General features: G+C 35.7%; 1 protein-coding gene across 2 annotated transcripts in view; it reads right to left on the reverse strand.

Annotated features, from left to right (window-relative positions):
• Positions 1-19817, reverse strand: part of CERKL (CERK like autophagy regulator) — a 111748-nt gene that overhangs the window by 47457 nt on the left and 44474 nt on the right. The window contains exon 2 of one of the 2 annotated variants that reach the window (XM_044768618.2): positions 15581-15823. The exons of the other annotated variant lie outside the window; for it this stretch is intronic. Coding sequence (XP_044624553.2) covers positions 15581-15823 — 243 coding nt within the window. The remainder of the gene's footprint in view (positions 1-15580; positions 15824-19817) is intronic. 2 annotated transcript variants of the gene reach the window in all.

The following is a 19817-nucleotide window of genomic DNA, read 5'->3' on the forward strand; positions in this document are numbered from 1 at the left end:
TTTATATTAGGTAATTTATATTGCAATGCATCAATTTCACTTTACTATCAGCAAAAGTTTAAGGATGTGCATCTTTACACATACAGATGAAAATCTCAGTGCTGTAATCACTTTAAAGTAACAAACAGGCCCAACAACTTCTAAATTCACATGCCACTTACCAATGTAAACATGTCTCTATTTCTAACAGCTGAAACTGACTGAACAGCAATTAGTAGAAAGAATCACCTGCTGCCAAGAATAATCACCTTAATGCTTCAGGATTTAAATAATAAAAGGAGTCAAGACCACATAGATAGAGCAAAAGTGAGCAAGGAGAAAGGATAGCAGAGACAAAAAGAAAGAAAATTTAACCAAATATATCATTCTTTTATTTTTATCAGATTTTTGTAATAATCCTGATAAAATGAACTTTTATTCATTTTGGAAGATGCTATAGAGTAGACCTATTTCACTGTATCACTTTCCCCAATTAAAACTCCAGACTGAAAAGAAACATACATTACTGGATTTAGAAAAGTTTTCTTTTTTTCCTGTTCTGCCTAGAAGTTAACCCCAGAATTAGTTAAAATAATTAGCATTTAAATATGATTAACTTCATAAAAATCCAATTTGATGAAATAATTGTACATTTAATCCCTCACAAACTATGGAATAATGAAAATGTTAGAGAATAATTTCATGAACATGTTTTAATTCAATTATTTTATCAGTTAGAAAATGTTTTAAAAGTATCCTTTCTGGATGGTATATAAGGAATTAGGTGTGACTTTTAACAGAGTTTTTAGTTATCTGCAGGGCGTCAAAAAAAATTGCACTGTTTTAAGTATTCTAAGAACTGATGTTCCATTGTAAAAATAAAGATTCTTGAAAAAGTTTATACACTGTAATATATGTTGTCAAAGAAAAACCTGAGCTGGACAGTAGTTAAAGCTTAAAAAGAGATTTTATTCAGGACTGTTGCAATAGGAGGAAAGAGACCTCCATATAAAACTAGGCTCAACTCAGAATACAGCACGGGCCACAGGGAATTTATAGCCAAGGAAGAGGGCCGAGGGTTAGTGGGTGGAAAATTACTAAGAGGAAACATCGGAGGTAACGGATTCCGGTTAAACCCACCTAACAGCATTCTTTGCTGAAGACGGGCCAGGGTGACTGGATATCACTGGCGGGGTGGGGGTGGGGTGCAGATGATGGTGGAGGATGAGGAACCTAGTCAGATATGGAAGGTGCTAGTTAAACTGACTCAGCAGTGTTCTTGCTATAAATGGATTTCATAAGGAAGTGCACAGATAGGCCTATGAAAAGGCTCAGGAGCCTGATACTTACATAAAATTAGCCCTGCATTATACATGATGATAATAATGTGTTTCCAAAAGCCTAATAATTTAGTATAAGGAAACTGAGAAGGAATTCTGAGGGATATGCTCCATCAAAATGATATTGCTTTGGGGGGCTGGCCCCGTGGCCGAGTGGTTAAGTTCGCGCGCTCCGCTGCAGGCGGCCCAGTGTTTCGTTGGTTCGAATCCTGGGCGCGGACATGGCACTGCTCATCAAACCACGCTGAGGCAGCGTCCCACATGCCACAACTAGAAGGACCCACAACAAAGAATATACAACTATGTACCGGGGGGCTTTGGGGAGAAAAAGGAAAAAAAAAAAAAAATCTTAAATAAAAAAAAAAAAATGATATTGCTTTGGGATTTCCATTTTGGAAGACGGTGGCAGCCGTCTGAAACCAAATTTCACCACACAAGTTGTGATTCAAGACGTCAGTTCTTCCTAAGGTTATTTATAAATGTAATGTGCCCTCAGTAAAAATATCAAGTTTCCTTTCCAGATCTAGACAAGTTGATACTCAAGTATATACCTAAATATTAACCTGCAAAAATAGGTAGAAAACCCTGGAAAAAAAAAAAGATCTATGAGAGGAATTAGTCCTACCAAATATTGAAACATACTACAAAGCCTCTTTAAGTGAAACACTGAGATGTGACTAGACAGACCAGTGGAATAGAATAGAAAGCCCAGAAATATATGGAAATTGAGTATATGATAAAGATAGTATCTCAAAACTCTGGGACAAAGATAGACTTTTTAGTAAATGGTGTTGGAACAACTGGATAACTATTTGGAAGAAAAGATAAGGTCTATAACTTATACTACACACAAAATAAACCCAGAATGGACTTGTTATTAGCATCATTAAAATAGTGACTTGTGTACAGCAGAGCAGACTCTGCCTGGTCTTTTTCCACCATCCTCTCATCTTCTGGTGCTACATCAGGCAGTGCTCCATTGCTATTCATAGAGTTTTCAAGGACAATTTTTTTGGAAGTAATGGCCAGGTTCTTCTTCCCAGTCTGTCTTAATCTGGAAGCTCCACTGAAACCTGTCCACCATGGGTCACCCTGCTGGTATTTGAAATACTGGTGACATAGCTTTCAGCATCACAGCAACACACAGCCACCACAGCATGACAACTGACAGAGAGGTGACGTGGTTCCCTGACTGGGAAACGAACCCAGGCTGTGGCGGTGAGAATGCTGAATCTTAACCACTAGATTAACCAAATGGAATTAGAGATCTAAAATTAGACCATATAAGTATTACAAGAAAACATGGATGAATTTCTCTATAACCTGGCTTTCTACTACGACTCACGTACAGATGCAATAAAGAAAAAGGGTGGCAAATTTAACTACATAAAAATTTTAAAATAAAAACTTTGAATGACAAAAGCACTATAAGAAAAGCCAAGAGAGAAACTGCTTATCAGGAGAAAAATATTTGCAGCATATATCACAGAAGAAAGGAAAATATCCCTAATATATGAAGAACTTTTAAAAGTTGAAGGGAAAAAAAGACCATAGGTATTATAGAAAAATGGGCAAATGATATGAAGACAATTCGCAAGGTATTAGAATGACCCTTAGACACACAAAAAAATGTCAACTTTACTTACAATTTTGAAAAAATGCAAAGTGAAACTATATTGACACACCATTTCTCACCTATCGCATTGGAAAAATTCTAAAGCATGAAAGTAGAATCTGTTGATAAGGCTGCGAGGAAATAGACACTTTCATACATTGCTGGTAAACATGAAAAATGGTACAAATTATCAATATGTTACAAAGCGACACATGCACTTGCCCTTAAACCCAGAAGTCTACTTCTATAAATTTACCTTCAGGATACAATATGCATAAAATTATTCATTGCAGCATTATTTGTGATTGCATATTTTAGAAACAATCAAAATGCCCCAATATGAGAAAGTATTGAATAAAATGTGGTGCAAACCACACAATGGAGTCTCACACAGCTGATAAAAAATAATGATGCAGCTCTCTATGAAGTGATACGGAGTGATTTTCAATATACGTAGGTAAATGAAAAAAGAAATGCAAAAGTTTATACATTACTTTTTCTTTAAGAAGAGAAATAAAAAATACACATATATCTGGCAATTTTGCAAAACAAAAAAAATAAATAAGATAAACCAGAAACCAATGGAACCGGTTCCTGTAAGAGGGATGAGGTGGACACCATACAGGAAGAAGTGTTTTTCTTTTGGAAACATGTTAACGTCCTATATATTCAAAAAAATATAATTAAATCAATGAAGATGATGGAGAAAAAAACCTAAAACTGAATACAAACAGAAACAAAGCCAACTGTATTTCAGATGAATAACATAACTATTATGAAGGAAAAAAAGCTGATCCATGTAACTTTTGAACACAGTACTTGAAATATACACTTTCAGTTTAGAGGGCCAAAAAAGGAACTGCCAATAAATTTTGAACTCATTTTAGTAGGGTTATTTTTCATAATGGTATGGTCACAGTTACTCTGAAACTATTTTGTATATACAATATGACTGAGCAAATGGACAAATGTGTTATTCTTGGGAGTCAGAGTTCTTACTATGGAAGAAAGGAGATACAAATATGGAAAGGAGAGGAACAAGGAGGAACCTTGTACAACTAGATTGGAATTAGAGTTACTAATATGAATTCCTGATTTCCAATCCATATTTCCTCACTTCGTCTGCTGCAAGAGCCTAGAGGTTACAACATCCTAAGAGCAATGTGCAGACCTAGCACCCTGATCTTGGCTTCTCAATACCATTCCCCACCAAAACGAACCACAACTCCTTAGAGAAATGGCTGATCCCCTGGCTGGGCAGGGAAGGTACAAGATAAACCTGGAATATCCTGCTGTGCCAAAAAGTGAAGAAATGCCAAATTGATGGAAACAGGTTGAAAGCACATGGAAGCCAGCTTTAAGAGGCTCCTCAAAATGTCTGCCCTTCTAAAGCTCAAAGGAAACTCAATTTGTATAAAAGGAAACTGCTTATCTTTCTCCCTAAACATGCTCCTTTATTTCAGTTCTAGCCACTCACGTCCACCAATGCAAAAAAAATGTGTCATCTCTCTCTCTCTCTCTCAATTCAGCTGATTTCATGACAAACATCTTAAATTTTTTCCTCTCATCTGCTGGTCTGACAGATCTAAAATTGCCAGATCAATTTTAATCATTACTTATGGATATATAAGTCAACTACGTGAAAATGTCAGCAATTGCATGACATTGACATGAGCTGAACTTTGTTGTTTTAACTAAAAGTCAAATACAGAATGATATTTTAGAATCAACCAGCCCTCAAACATACAGAACACAGATTACATATGTCTAAACTATAAACAACTGTTCTGTTGGCATCCATCACTTTTTGAGTGTTTATACGTTTGAGGCCCAATTGCACATGCACCCAGGAAAGGAGTTATAAGGATGGCAGGATCTGACCAATATACCAAAGATAGCAGCTAATAGACTTCACCAGGTTAAAATTAGATTCTCTTCAAAGCAACATTACAGACTATGGAATAAATCTTCTAACTTCTAAAATGTCAGAATAGTGTGCTGGGCTAAGAACACGAGCTGTGGAGCCAAATTGCCTGTGTTTGAATCCTGGTTCCATAACTTTACGATTTTGTGACTTTGTGCAAATTCTCTGCCTCTCTGTTTCTTTTCCCCATCTGTAAAATGGTAATGATAATAGTACCTGTCTTAGGGATGTTGTGAAAATTAACATCAGTTGGTATATGTGAAACACACCAAGATGATGCTTACACTTAGTCTTGGAGGGCTAAAAGATTTGGAACTGTGAATTCTAAAGCAGCACAATAAAAACTTGGAAAGCTATGTGTTAAGAAGAAGAGCTACCCTTTATTGTGTTCCTGCTGTTTTACACACATTACATATTTAAGTATCGCAATAACCTAGCAAGACTGGCAGTATCAACTTCATTTTACAGATAGGAGGCCAAAGGTCAGAGAACATATGAAGATAAGGTACACAGCTAAGTAAATGGCAAAATCAGGAACCCAACCCAGATTATGCAAATAAAAATCCCATCAGTCACAATGACTCATTCACAAACCCAGCAATGATGGATTTTCCCATTTATTCAAGTAAGAGGATGTTACAGGGGACTCAGCCATGCTATCCTAGGGAGACCATCCTTCTCACCCATCTGGTGGGTCAGGGCTAAATAAATCACCTTATTTCTGACACATTCATTAATACCTGTGCTGAACAGTTTAAAAATTCTTAAAACAACCATTTGTGGAGTTGAAACGTGGAAGTTATGTACTGTAAAATGGAAATCTTTATTTTTCATAGGACATTCAAACAATTCAGAAGTGTCTAAAGAATAACGCTTTCCTTTTCTTTTGGAAAGGAAATCCCTGGTAAAGGTCGGGCTTATGTCCTTTCAGACTGTGTTAAATCTTCCACTCTAGAAGCTCCTAACTCCAGGAACAGGAAATCCTGTCCCCTCAAAGAGACCCTCTCCTTTGCCAATATCAAGGTTTCAGCACTTGCTGGCTTTCCTAGCTAACCAATCTCATCAGCTTCTCTCCTTCCAGAAACTCTTCAATCTGCACGGCCCATCGATGGTGTCTTTTCCAGTGCTGCCACAAAATTTTTATTTTAATATACTTGACAATAAAATACTTAGTTCCAAATATATACCATAATCAGGTATACTCTGCCTTTCAAGAAGCCAATGCTACCCTTTAAAAAAAAAAAAAAAAATTAAAGTTTTAAATCTTTCCACTGGGAGGCAGTGTAGTGGAATGAAAAATGGGTGGATCTTTGAGTTTGAAAAGCCTAGGTTTGAATTTTGTTCCACCACTTTATAACTACATGACCCAGAGCAAGTCAATCAATCTCTCAGAGCTGTTTCCTTAGCTATTGGCGGGGATTTAAAAAAAATCTTGACCACAATCAAAGTGTTGTGATAAAGATTCAATGATTTAGTTTATGTTAAAATCAGCTAGGACAATACCTACCACACCCGACAAGCAATATATTCACTTCACTTCACCAACATTTGCTGAGCTAGACACTGTGGCAAGTGTTAGAAATAAAATAATAATAACACACATTTATTGAGTATTTACTATGTGTGAAACCCTATTTCATATGCTTACAAAATCCTTGTGCTCAAAAGAGCTTACAGCCTAATAAGGTATCACCTATATAAGCCAACGATTAGAATGCAAGAGACCATGCATTCCATCAGAGGTCTGAGAAGTGCGACAAAACCTGAAAAAGGAAGTGCCTGATGTTGCTGTGTGGTCCAGCTTTGCAGAAGATTGGCTGGTTACACCAGACCTTGAACCACAAACTGGACCTCACTGTGCAAATGAGAGATGAGGAACATTCTAAACAGAAGGAAGTTCCCAGCTTTGCCACTTGGCACATGGGAAGGCACTGAGGTAGGAGAGAACATGGCCTGGCATTAGATGCCACAGAGGGCACAGGAAGATGAGCACACAAATAGGCTTCGCCTTTCCCATCTCTTCTCTTCTCACTAGGTAAAGTGTGTACCTAGGAGAAACAGAAGATGGACTTTTTCAAAATACATAATTTTCCACTCAAGGTAATTTTTCAAAGAATAAAAAAATAGATGTTTTCTCTTAATGATGACAGATAAGGTGAAAAAAATAGTTGATTTGAAACGTTATCACAATGCTTCAACATGTAGTCATTGCAAATATCCCCCCACCTGCCTCCAATAACAACAAATATATTCATACAAGATTATAATAAAATTCCTGGAGTTACATAGAATATCTATATAAATACCACACAATTTCATTACCATTAATGGTAATCTAATGAATGCCAGGGGGCTTAATGATAATTTGTCACTTAATATGAAATATTATGTATTCCCTACTTATGCATACTGTGAGAAAGCTGCTTTATTACTTTTTACTTCATTTCTTTCCAGTGAAAAAGTTGTTAAATGACAATCCATTATACCCTCATCTAAGGATTGATCCAACTTTTCATCTCTCCTGTAGGCTTGCAGCATTTGTGATTTGCCTTAGGAAACTCTGCTAAACATACAGCCTGGAAATCACTCTTAAACCAGTGTGTTCATAAGTGTTTTTAAAATTCCTTTAAGCTAATAAAAGAACTGTCTGCCATCTTTTTCATAGTATATGACCAATTCATTCAAAGGCATTTGAGAAATCTCAATTAATAATGGAGACCGTCATGAGGAGGATTTTTCTTTAAGGAGTGAGAACTCCATTACAATGTTACTGCTCACCCTAAATGTTGAGGGGGAGCTTTAGAACTCCAAGAATCTAGAGCTCTGCACCACAATGTTTGGAAAAGAACCCTAGAAGGGGATAATCTTCAAATAAGATGATGTAGCTTCTTCCTAACAAGAAAAGTGTTTGAAGACCTTTTTTCAGGATAGAGTCTTAACTGTACAGTAAATATAATATACTTATTAAGAATTATAAAGTGTATCACTGACCTGGTAGACAACAGCACATCAGTTAAGGGCTCATGTTCCAGATGCAGACAGATGCCAATTTGTTCCCAGCTCCTCCATCACATACTCTCTGTTTAACCTCAGATTAGCAAATTTTTAAACTATTTTAAGCCTTAGTTTTCTCATGTATAAACTAAAAGGTGAGTATAAAAATAAAAATAATTTACTCAATTCTACTATTTGCTAGATCATATATTATTTTAATTCTTCAAACCTCACAACAAAATTCATAAAGTAAGTAATTTATTCCCCTTTTCACATGAGAACATATTTGTAGTTCTTGATGCCATTATTACGAGAATTTAATGAGATGATAAAAATTGCTTACAAAAATGGCACAGGGTAAATGCTTAATAAATGTCAGCTATTATCATTAAGATTTAAGTTTTTAAAAAATGACTTCTTTATAACTCAGTAAAGGAAAAATGTTAACTAATTTATTTAACAGCATGAAAACTTAATTCAACATGTTACTGGCTTTATTAAGCCTTGTGAATATAATCACATGATAAAATGTGACAAAGCATACTGAAGTTTTTTTCCAGAGAAGAAACTTACACAACAGACATAGTCAAAAGGACTTTAGCAAAAGAATTTGAAGTATATCAGAAATAACTCGAGAATGAATATACGTCTTAACTCCTATTCTCAAGGTACTCTGTCAGTGACCGAAGTAGGAATATAATTTTCTCCTATAAACTACAAATTAATTATTTTAAAATATAATTATAATCACTTACTTGCAAAAATATATCCCTCCCTTAGGATAAAAATGCTACAGAAGCCAGTGAGAAGCCCTTGTGTCACTCATCCCAAGTATAAACCGCATTAATAGCTTCTAAAGAACTAATTCTAGCTTGTCTTCTGCTGAAAGAGTAATGGCTATGAGATGGAGCTGATGCTAGCAAGAAAAGAAACTTGAAGGAACAAGAGAAATCCTGGGTGCTTCCGTCAGTCTTTACCAGGCTCTTCTGAACCAGTCCCAAGGTAATACTCTTGAGAAATACGTCATAACTTTGCCTGGCTCAGGAATAGGTATTAGCCAACCTTTAAGAATATTTAACATAACAACAAGAATATAGAATATAGAATATAGAATATAGCTATAATTAATCCCTGCCAAGTTACCTTTGGTATGTATGGAGTGCAGAGTTTTACATTTTCTTATTAAGTTAAATTTATGTTGCTCAAACCTTCAACGTCTGTGGTTCCTGGCCCTGGCAACATCTCAGAACCACTGAAAGGACCTCTCAAGGAAACTCATGCCTGGGTTCACCCAGACTGTTTAATCAGAACCTCTGAATCCTCAGACTCAGGAAGTTGAAATTTTTCAAAATGAAATTCATACATATGTATGTCAGAGCAAAAATGATATCTTTGTTGATTGCATGCTATTCTTTTATGTTTTCAACTTCTCTTTTCTTCGATCATTTTAAATATCCTTATTTCATATTGTCTGCTTTTTCTATCACGTGAAGTTCTTGGGGGTCTACCGCTCTATTTTGTTATGTCTGCAGACTCTTACTCATGGTAATTTTTCACACTGCCAATTGCTGGAGTGGAAATGGCTCAAAATGTCAAAATGGCACTGTCTAGGTTCAAGACAAACAGTATTTTTTCTTAATCTTTATTAAGTAAACTTTGCATGAGTTTCGATACATCTATATTTTCAGTTACGAATTTGATGAAATTGGAGGTTTGGTTTAACAAGATTTCCTTTTTTACATGTTAATATCCTTTGGAAAGCAAAGCAGTGCTATTTGTCTTTAAGAATTTAATAGAAACTAGTTTAATTTCACTGTTTTCCTCTGAGGATCCAGCCTAGAAAGCAATACAAAGTTCAAAGAAAAGAACAAAAACAAGACTGAAGTACACTAAATTTTTTAACTCAATTTCAATCTTTGATTTGATAACATACATTTTTCTTGTTTGCAAATTGATTTGTAATCAATATCTTACAAAATTCTATAAAGGAAAAATACACTTAAATATGTACTTACTAAGTAACTTTTATTGAAAAGAATAAAATTACACGGACATTCTCTGATAGTTCAAAACCTGTAGTTACCATAGTCAGTGTATATTTGGGTAGCTAAAAAATATCATGAGGTTTCTGTGTTCCTGGAGGTGAGTGAAAAAGGCAGGACAGGTTAAAATATGCTAATAGGCTATGATCCCTAGGGATGACTAAATGAGAGATTTTTCAAATGTTTTAGTTTTGAAAGCTTTGTTCAAATAAAGCCTTATTCAGATCTACTACATACAAAACATTGACTAAGAGCTACACGTGCTCAAGAATGAGCGACAGGTGCAAATTCCACCCAGTGAGCCAGGTCCTGGGGAACTGGGCGGTGACACTCCATAGAGTCTGCTTTGAGACCACTACAGCAGGCACACATCACGAGACCTTTGTTGGTCAGAGTACTTCCAATAGGAATGGACTTTGATATTTATATTTAATCAGTTTATACATGATTTTAATATATATTGATAGTAAAAACATACTCAAAAGTGACATGCATGATTTTAACGTCCAACTCAACTGGTCATAAAACAAAGCCTTAAATATCCCTCTTTTAGTGCTTCAAAAGAGAAACTACTCATATTTCAGACATAATGTCCTTGCAGAAAATAACTTATCCCTAAAGAGACAAGTGTTGCCAATTCAAATAGTGCAAAACCAAATGTCCGAAGCTAACATACTTTTGACATATAACAACTGCTCATTTTAAAACAATCATTATAATGTCAATTTCCAGCTTATTTTTCCTTATAAGTACATCACTTGGCAGCCAATCCAAATAAACCTTCTCATCATTCTGTTCTCTTGCTAAGAAAAATTCTGCCTAGTTCGTGATAATATAACTGATAATATAAGCTTAGATTTAAAAAAAGCCCAAAGACACATTTTGCCATGATTTTCTTATACAAGACAACATAAATATTAAACAAAATCAAGGTTTTAAGAAGCCCTGGTTTTTGCTATCAGGGAAAGCATCCTGTGAAGACTAACATTATCGCCAGATGGGAAACAGGTTCAACATCCAGAGGGAAACTAGAAAAAATTACTCTTCTTAGGAATAAAAAACAAGTATTTAAGGAATGTTTCCATTTTCTTTATTTTTCATAGCTGAAAACTGAGTGAGGCTGTTGAAATAGAAGCTAAGAGCAGGCTACATTCAAAGGACAAAATGTATTAAATGTGGCTCATTTATGTTTGCCTACTTCATGAAATTAACACTTAGAAATGAAACAGAAAAATAGATCCAAAGAAACTCAACCAAATATGTGCTAAAAATGCCTTTGTTAACTGTCTCTGGGTAACTATAAAAAACTACAAAGAAATTAGCAAAACCTAAATACAACAACAAAATTCAATAGTTCTATGCTAGAAGGATTCTTATATATTTTTTGACCATTCCTTCTATTTTTTGTCTTCTCTATTTTAATATACAAGTATCTGCCCCCCACCAAGATTCTGTATTAAGCCCTCTGCTTTTTTTTCTAACTCTATGATACTTCCTTGCAAGCTTTCATCTATTCCCATCACATCAACTCTTCTTCACCTCTTCATGTACTACCCTCAAAATGCCAGCCTGCTAAACACCTCCAATAGGATATTGTAATATATCTCAAATGTGTCTAAAACAGAATGTCTTTCTTTCAGATCAACGAGTGTCCTGATTTCACTATATCTGTTTATGACATTACTCTTTTCCCAGCTACCTGGGGATAAGGTTTTGGAGTTCTTTTGTTTTATTTATCTTCTTCTCTTCCACAGCCTTCCCCTAAGTCCGCCACTGGAGATCAACCAGTTCAACTCCTATAAAATCTTTCAGCTTCTGATGGCCCTGAATATCACCTGAGGGGTACTTTGTTTTGTCCTCCTATAGAGGGTTCCTGTCAGAAAGCCCATGAATATGCTTTAAAGTGTGGGTTATGGTTTCTAGAGAAAAGATTGGTTCAGGGCCAGAGAAGCTTGCAATTCACCATTTCAGTGAAACCCAAATGTGCAGAAATTGGATGACACTCTAATCGAATAAAATGAGCATATCTAGTGTGCCCACATGCTATATTTAAAGCTTGTGTATGTTTATCTTTGCATCACAGGTATAAAAAGGCAGCACAGACTGTGATAAATGACTTTTACCACAATAACTATATATTAGGCTTATCAGTCACTACATATCAGCCTTAATCAATTACATTTTTTTAAAGATTCGAATTTCTGAATCATTGAACAATGGTTATGATCCCTATCTATCTTTTCATATCTTCATTGTGGCCCTTAACACATTTAAATATGAATTTCCTTGTCTGTCTCCCAGGGCGAGAGTGTCCTACACAGGATTACCTCTCATTCATTTTCGTATTCCCAGCACTTAACACAGTGCCTGATATAAAATGCATGTTGGATGAATTAACTTATACTGCCTATTAGTCAATAAATGCTGACTTTTCTATTACTAACAATAAAAAAGATACTGTGCTCAACTGTGTTAAAAAAAATTGGGGATGTAAAAGGACTTATTTTCAAATAAAAATTGAAACAGTTCTAACATTCCTTTTTTATACTTATAAAGCCCATTTAATCTGGTCATTCTTTGTCAACTATTCTTAAAACTTCAAGTATCTGAGAGTTGCCTTCTTCATTTTTCCAGTGTTGCCAATTTTTTCTTTCCTCAAAAATTCATGACATCTTATTCATTGCTCTTATTCATGTGCATATTTGAAAATCACTCTTAATATACTAAAATTATAATTGTTAGGCTAATTAGACTAAAAGACCAACTAGTTGAGGCTTTTAATGACTTTTTCATGTTTTTCTTAGCGGGAGAAAAAAAGAGATAAAGACGAAGAAGGCTGGTAGGAAAACAATTCCATTTGCTGATTAAAAACAACATTCAAAACAACTCAATGCAAAAATATTTTTTAAAAAATCTGCTGGTTTTGCCACAGAACCAGTTAAAAGCAAGGTCGTTGGACTTAAAATAGTGATGTCTAATATTCAAATGAAAGTCATTTATATCTTGGTGATGTAAATTTCTAACTATCAGCCCTCAAACTTAAGTCTGCTTCAAACACAAATTCCTTGGGTGGGGACCTTTAGAAAATTTTTTTGGAAACCAATAAACCATCACCATCTGCCAAACCTGATGCAGTGGAACACAACATAGGGACGGTGGATGTGAGAGACAGAAAGATAATCCACAAATAGACCTAACTCCATGGAAATAAGAGCCAGAGAGGACCAGGATAAAGTAAGCAATCACTCTCATTCCAGAAAGACTGGGAAAGACACAGGCCTCCTCCACTTATAGAATGAGGCTTGAGTCAGCTGTAGTATTTGACTCTCAGATGATAGGCACTTTAATGAACATGTGGATTTGAAAGTGAAAGAAACATCAAGAAGAATGTTCTATGATTGTAACCTTAAAAAGGAAGAGTTGGTGTAATGGAACATTCGGTAGAGAGCTTTGGAGCCTCGACCATTCAATTATGTACCATAAAGCTGACCCAGAACTGTCTTTGTTGGGGGACAAGGAGGAGTTGGCTCTCCCTACAGGACTTGCTGAGCCCACCTGGGGGCAGAGATGGAGCAGTTATTCATTCAGACAGTCTTAGTTAGTTTCCTTCATTTTTAATAGATGATTTCAATCCTGTCTTATTTGTTTATTTGCATTGGTTGATTTCAAAAGTCAATCTATTTTCTTTTAATCAGCAAAATCACTCTGGATTCCAGGACTGTGCCAGAGAATATATCCCCATATATTTTTCTGCCTCCAACTCTTATCAAAATCAAAGGTGCAAAAAGTAACATTCCCAGAGGATGATAGTCTACAAGATATGTAGTTTATCACTGTAATTTGCCTATGTTTTAACCCTAAACCAAACCAAAACATCATTCATTAAGCTGAAAAAATATTTGGATAGTCTTTTTTTGTTTGTGTGTATGTGTGTGTGTGTTTTTTGGATAAGTCTCTCTACTCCTACAAAATTGCTTTTACTAAATTGAGCTCTGTTGTGATGTCCTCTGCCTACTTGCTATCGGTTTCATGGGTGAGACATACTGAGGAAATTTCCTCTCACATCACTCAGCCAGCCCTTCATAAGCCCCGTGGGAGAAGATCTCCTCAGACCTTCAGTGGAAGGAAGAGCTTTGGCTCTTCTAATCAAACGACACATTCTTATTTTATAGACCAATGCAAGTCTCATGAGTACCTGGCCATGTAATGAAATTTAATTCAATTGAACTTATTAATTTTTCATTTTTATTATAACTTTTTAATCTCTTCTCACATAGATTTAAAATAAGAATACTGTAAAAGACACATTTAAAGTGTAATATTTTTAGTTAAATACATATATTCTCTATGTTTCCAGAGAGATGAACTAAACTATGGCTTCTGCAGCATCCTGCCTTCTTGAACGAATCAGGTCTCCTTGAAGGAGCTAACAAGGAAGGGGCTAATAAGGAAGCATGGGGCCACTTAGTAACAGGGTCTCCTAATTTTAATATGTCACTTCAGCAGCTCTTCTATGGGCATAACTTTATCAATTAGCCACCCTTGACCAACTTGTGTCCTCAGTCTTGTTGGTCAATGATGCCTGGACTGAAATGTTCTGACATCACATATGCCTATTGTTTGCCTGGCACCCATCTCTGTCCTGTGTCATCTTACCCAAAACTGTGCCATCAACATACCAGCTGCCTCTACCCTGATCAATTTGGCAAACGAAGAAATGAGCTAAAAAGAAAGCAAGGTTTACAAATCTATGAGAAAAAAAATCAATTCTAAAACTTGGTTTGATTATATTTTAACTGGATACTTTGTAGAAATCCAAATCATATTGTACTTGTATTCATTCATTTTATTTAGTGTGTAAAATATAAATGCCATTTAGAAATTTCAGATACACTAAATTCGTTAGGAGATAACAAGCCAGTAAATGTGGTCTCTTTTCCGTGGATATTAACCTTTAGAAAAATCTACCCTGAAATAGACAACTTAAATATTGTCTTCAAAAAACTATTATTCTCAAGCTAACCAGTACATATATGCACTTGCCATCAATGTGTAGGTGAAAGGAAAATAAATTCTAATATAAACTCAAGAGAGACATTAATAGAAAAATAAATATGCTTTCAAAAACAACTCTCAAGTGAACTAAATTATTTAAGAACTGTGTTATTTCAGATTATCAAAGCTTCTTTATGGAAGTGATCACTCAAGGGTTGCTTCCTAACTCATTCTATGAGGCCAGCATTACCCTGATTACCAAAGCCATGCCAAGATACAAGAAAACAAACTGCAGACCAATATCTCTTATGAATATTGATGTAAAAATCCTCAACAAAAGACCAGCCAATCAAAGTCAATAACATGTTAAAAGGGTTATATACCATGACCAAGTAGGATTTATTCTCACTTGGAATACAAGGATGGTTCAACATATGAAAATCAATCAATATTGCACACCACATTAACAGAATGAAAGGAAAAAAACCTATATGATCATCTCAATTAACGTAGAAAAAGTGTGTGACAAAATTCAACACCCTTTTACGATGAAAACACTCAAAAAACTAGGAATAGAGAAACTACCTCAACATAATCAAGGGTAGCTGTACTCATAAAAACATCATGTTTCGATTAATAACCTACATCAAGGAAACTAGATTCATTAAAAATGCTCATAAGGAGTACTTACCTGCCAAAATTTTCTTGAACTGTCTAAACCATATATCACAGTGGTCTTCACTTAAATTAATAAGATCAAGTGTAGAATCTTGTAATTTATTTTGTTCCTTTTTCAAACATATGAAGAGTGTGATACCTAATAAAGTACCACTTCCCTGCTGTTTTGCAGAATAACGTCGTTTCAGTTTGACAGAGAATATGTCCTTGAGTTCAATAAACTCTTCTTTACATAGTAAATCATACTGGAAATCACCTGAAAAGAAATTAAATTTTCCATTAAAACCTCTGTGTCCATATCTTATATGTATAAATCATAAATAGTGAAAACCCAGAAAATCTTTACCATTTGTAATTTTACTGATTGTGCTTTATATCAGTCCCTGTATAAGATAGGAGGTAAGTAAAGAAAAATTGGGTCTATTTTCCCAAGAATGAAAAAATAGAAAAATGGAAGAGAGTCCCTGCCACACAAAGCCTAGGACATTCAGAATCTGAAGATATTCAATATATGGAGAATTCCAAGAACATAAAGAAAGCAACATGTCAGTAATAATAAATTAGCATCATACAAGAGTCTCCTTGGTACTAATAGGGACAGAATAAAGTAATGGAAAGAACACAATTCACTAACAGAAGTGAGTTTATGACAGGTGGTTGATGGCAATATGGAAAGGTAACGTACATTCCAGGTTAAGTAACACACATGCAAAAGGAAGCAGAGTAAGATGACTCTGATTAGGAAACATGAACTCCTGCCAGGCTAGAAAGAAAGATTCACCTGAATCTTACCACAGTCAGACTTTATTTTGTACAGATCTTCCTTGGCTTACTATGGTTTTACATCCCGATTAACCCAACGTAAGTTGAAAATATAAGTCAAAACTGCATTTAAAACATCTAACCTACCAAACATCATTAGCTTAGCCTAGCCTACCTTAAGCCTACCTTAAATGTGCTCAGAACACTTACATTAGCCTACGGTGGGGCAAAATCATCAAACACAAAGGCTATTTTTAACAAAGTGTTAAATATCTCACATAACTTATTGAATACTGTACTGAAAGTGAACAGTAGAATGGTTGTATGGGTACAGAATGGTTCTAAGTATACTGGTTTTTTTACCCTCATGATCACAAGGCTGACTGGGAGCTGTGGCTCACTGCTGCTGCCAAATGTCATGAGGGAGTACTGAACCTCACATTGCTAGCCCAAGAATAGACCAAACTAAGCAAACTACTGGAGAGGAGAGAGCTGCAGGAAGAGAGGACTCTAGATCTGCAGAGGTCCCCCCTGGATTCTTCAGCTGAGGATGGATCAGCTCTTGAGCAAGGCCAGGGAAAGAACTACCCAAAGGATTAAAGAGAACAGTGCTCAGAGATCACACAGGTGTTCCCACCAGCCAAAGTGGAAAAATAGTGAAATCCACAGGACACAGTATCTAGAAGAATACTGTCTCATTAGTGAGCTGACTAAAGACTCCTATGATTCCACCTAACAGCCTAAACGCAAGCAGCAAAAGGATTAAATGGTTTCCAAGTAACCTAACCACATTCTAGAACAAAGCTCAAGAATATTTATGAGAAGATAAAAATAGCAACTCTATAAGGTAAAATTAACAGTATCTCTTAGTCAATCAAAAACCACTATGCACGTAAAAAAGCATAAAAATATGACCCATGACAGCCAAAAAAGTAATCAATAGAAACAGATGCAGAGGCAACGACAACGCTTAACCGGCCACAGGAAGCAGAAGCCCTCTCTCGGCTTCCTTAGCCCTTGAGCAGGCACAGAGATACTGTCAGATTGGAGCAAGGATGCTCCGTGTGCTTTAAGAAGTTCCTTCTCTGCATTCTTGGGGAGTTTTTTTTGGCCTTTCCCAACTGTTCTGCAAACTACAGCCCAATGGCTCACAGAGCACACATAGCACTAAAAAAGAAAGAAAAAAAAGAAGCCCTTTCCTCAATGTGGGATAGGGTGAACCCCACGTCAGTTTTTCGGGCCTATCGTTTCCTCAGAAGGCTCAAGCTTCAGGTCTGTGTATAGTCTATCGTCACCCAGTGACCTAAGATTCGATAGCCTCAAAGTATCAGTTCAACAGGAAACATGTATATGTCTTAGAAAACAAAACCGTCATCACTATTACTACAATTATCACTTAAACTAATCAATAAAGTGAAAGAATTATAGCATTATAAACCAAAATATTCCCCCTGCTTTCATGAGCTGAATGATTCACCCGACCCCTTTTCTGTAAAAACTCATGGATTAACCTGTGTTGATAAGATTGACTTTTCTCCAGTACAACTGTTCCCAAACTCTTTGGTCTCAGAACTTGTTTACATTCTTAAAGACTGAGGGCCTCAAATAACTTTTGTTCATGTAGATTGTATCTATCAGTATTTATCACAGTAGACATTAAAATGGAGACTTCTTTAAAACACAAGAATACAAAGCACGCACTCCATTAGCCATCAGGACAGGGATGTCACCACATATCTCAAAGCCTCCGGAAAACTCCACTGTATCCTTGGAAGAGAATGAGAGTGAAAATAGCAAATAAGTTCTTAGTAATTTATGAAAACAGCTTTGAACTCACTAATTCCCTGAAAGGGTCCTAGACCACACTTTGAAAATGCTGCTTTAGCAAATTTTAGATTGCCTGTTCCCTTTGGTCATATAATCAAGTTATGACCTTTTACAGACTCAACTTTTCAATTAAGTAAAATTGTTGTTTCCATATTAATATTCCAAATTGTCAGACTGACCAGCGAGAGTTCCTCCAATCTGTCTCCTTTGTTACAATCTCCAGATGTCTTTGAAAATAACCTTTCTTTCTTATAACAGCATAATGTTTCAAGCTCATCTGGATTCCTCAAAGAGCCCTAGTTCCTTTTAGGGAAGGGTATAAAAGCTGGACAGTATGTATAATGCACAAGGGAAACCGAGGTCTCATACAGTAAACCATCAGTAACATATTTGCACCTGGTGAACTTATTACTACCAGTTCTTTGCATTTGTTGAGCAGGTAGGCTATGGCCAGGGTCTCTAGAACACTTGGGAGTGACCAGGGAGCTCTCACATCCTTCTTCTACCTTCAAGAATAAAGTGAAGCAGGCTTGTCAAAGGCCCTTACAAATCCTCTCCCTGCAGGATGTAATGGACTGTAGAGTAAATGGTGCTCTGTGAAGTTTAAAGAAGCTAGCCTTTCTTGCAGAGGTGCTGGGCGTCTGCTTATATAGCTGAATATGCACAGAGAAGTTGTACCACTTACCTACCTGGAAGGAATTTGTATCCTTGCTTATATCTGTGGGTACTTTTCCAAAAATCAGTTAGTCAACCAATTAATAAAGCTGAACTTCTTTATTTTTCATTTGCATTTCTTAAAAGAGTTGCCTCTACACATGCATTTTCCTTTTTCTATGTGGTTTCTTGTCTATTTCTCACTAATTTGTAGGAGTCCTTCAAATAGTCTTGCAATTAGCCCTTTATTATATATATATGATATATGTCGCAAATAACTTCTAGATTAATCTTATAATATTGCTTATGACTTGTGCCTCATATAAATTTAATTTTTTTACGTAGTCAAACATATAACAAATAAGAGCTCCAAAGAAAGAAGGAAAGGAGGGAGGGAGGAAGTGAAGAAGAAAGGAAGGAAGCAAAGCACCACTGAGGGAAAGAAAAAATGAAAAGGATAAAATAAACTTCCCTTTTCACTTGAAGTCCTGTATTGTCTGAATTCTTTACCGTGTGTGGTTTACTTTGGTAGTAAACAATTCAATGACTATGCGAATTTAGACCTCTTGTAAAGTGCAAATTTAAATATGCTAAACCAATAGCCAAGATAAAACTTAGTAGCAAAAGCCAGAAAAATTTCTGGAAACAAGGCAAGAATACCTATTATTACTCTTATTATTCCCAATTATTCTGGACATTCTGGCCAGTAACATATATAAGGAAAATGAAATAAAAGACAAAAATTGGTGGTAGAAGGGACGGGGGTGCTGAAACTATAATTTGTTTAGGGATGATATCAATATATTGGCAAAATCCAGAAGAATCAACTTAAAATCATTTGAACTAATAAGAGTCTCCAGTAAGGAAGCCAGTTACAAATATATCAATCCCCAGGAAGAAGACATAACGGGTTAAAGAGATCCCATGTCAATTAGCATTTTATACCCAGGACTAAGTTTAGCAAAATGATCCTCAACTTGTAAAGGGGGGAAAAACCCATTCAAAAT

The sequence above is a fragment of the Equus asinus genome, chromosome 4, assembly GCF_041296235.1.
Source record: "Equus asinus isolate D_3611 breed Donkey chromosome 4, EquAss-T2T_v2, whole genome shotgun sequence".
Lineage (NCBI taxonomy): Eukaryota > Metazoa > Chordata > Mammalia > Perissodactyla > Equidae > Equus > Equus asinus.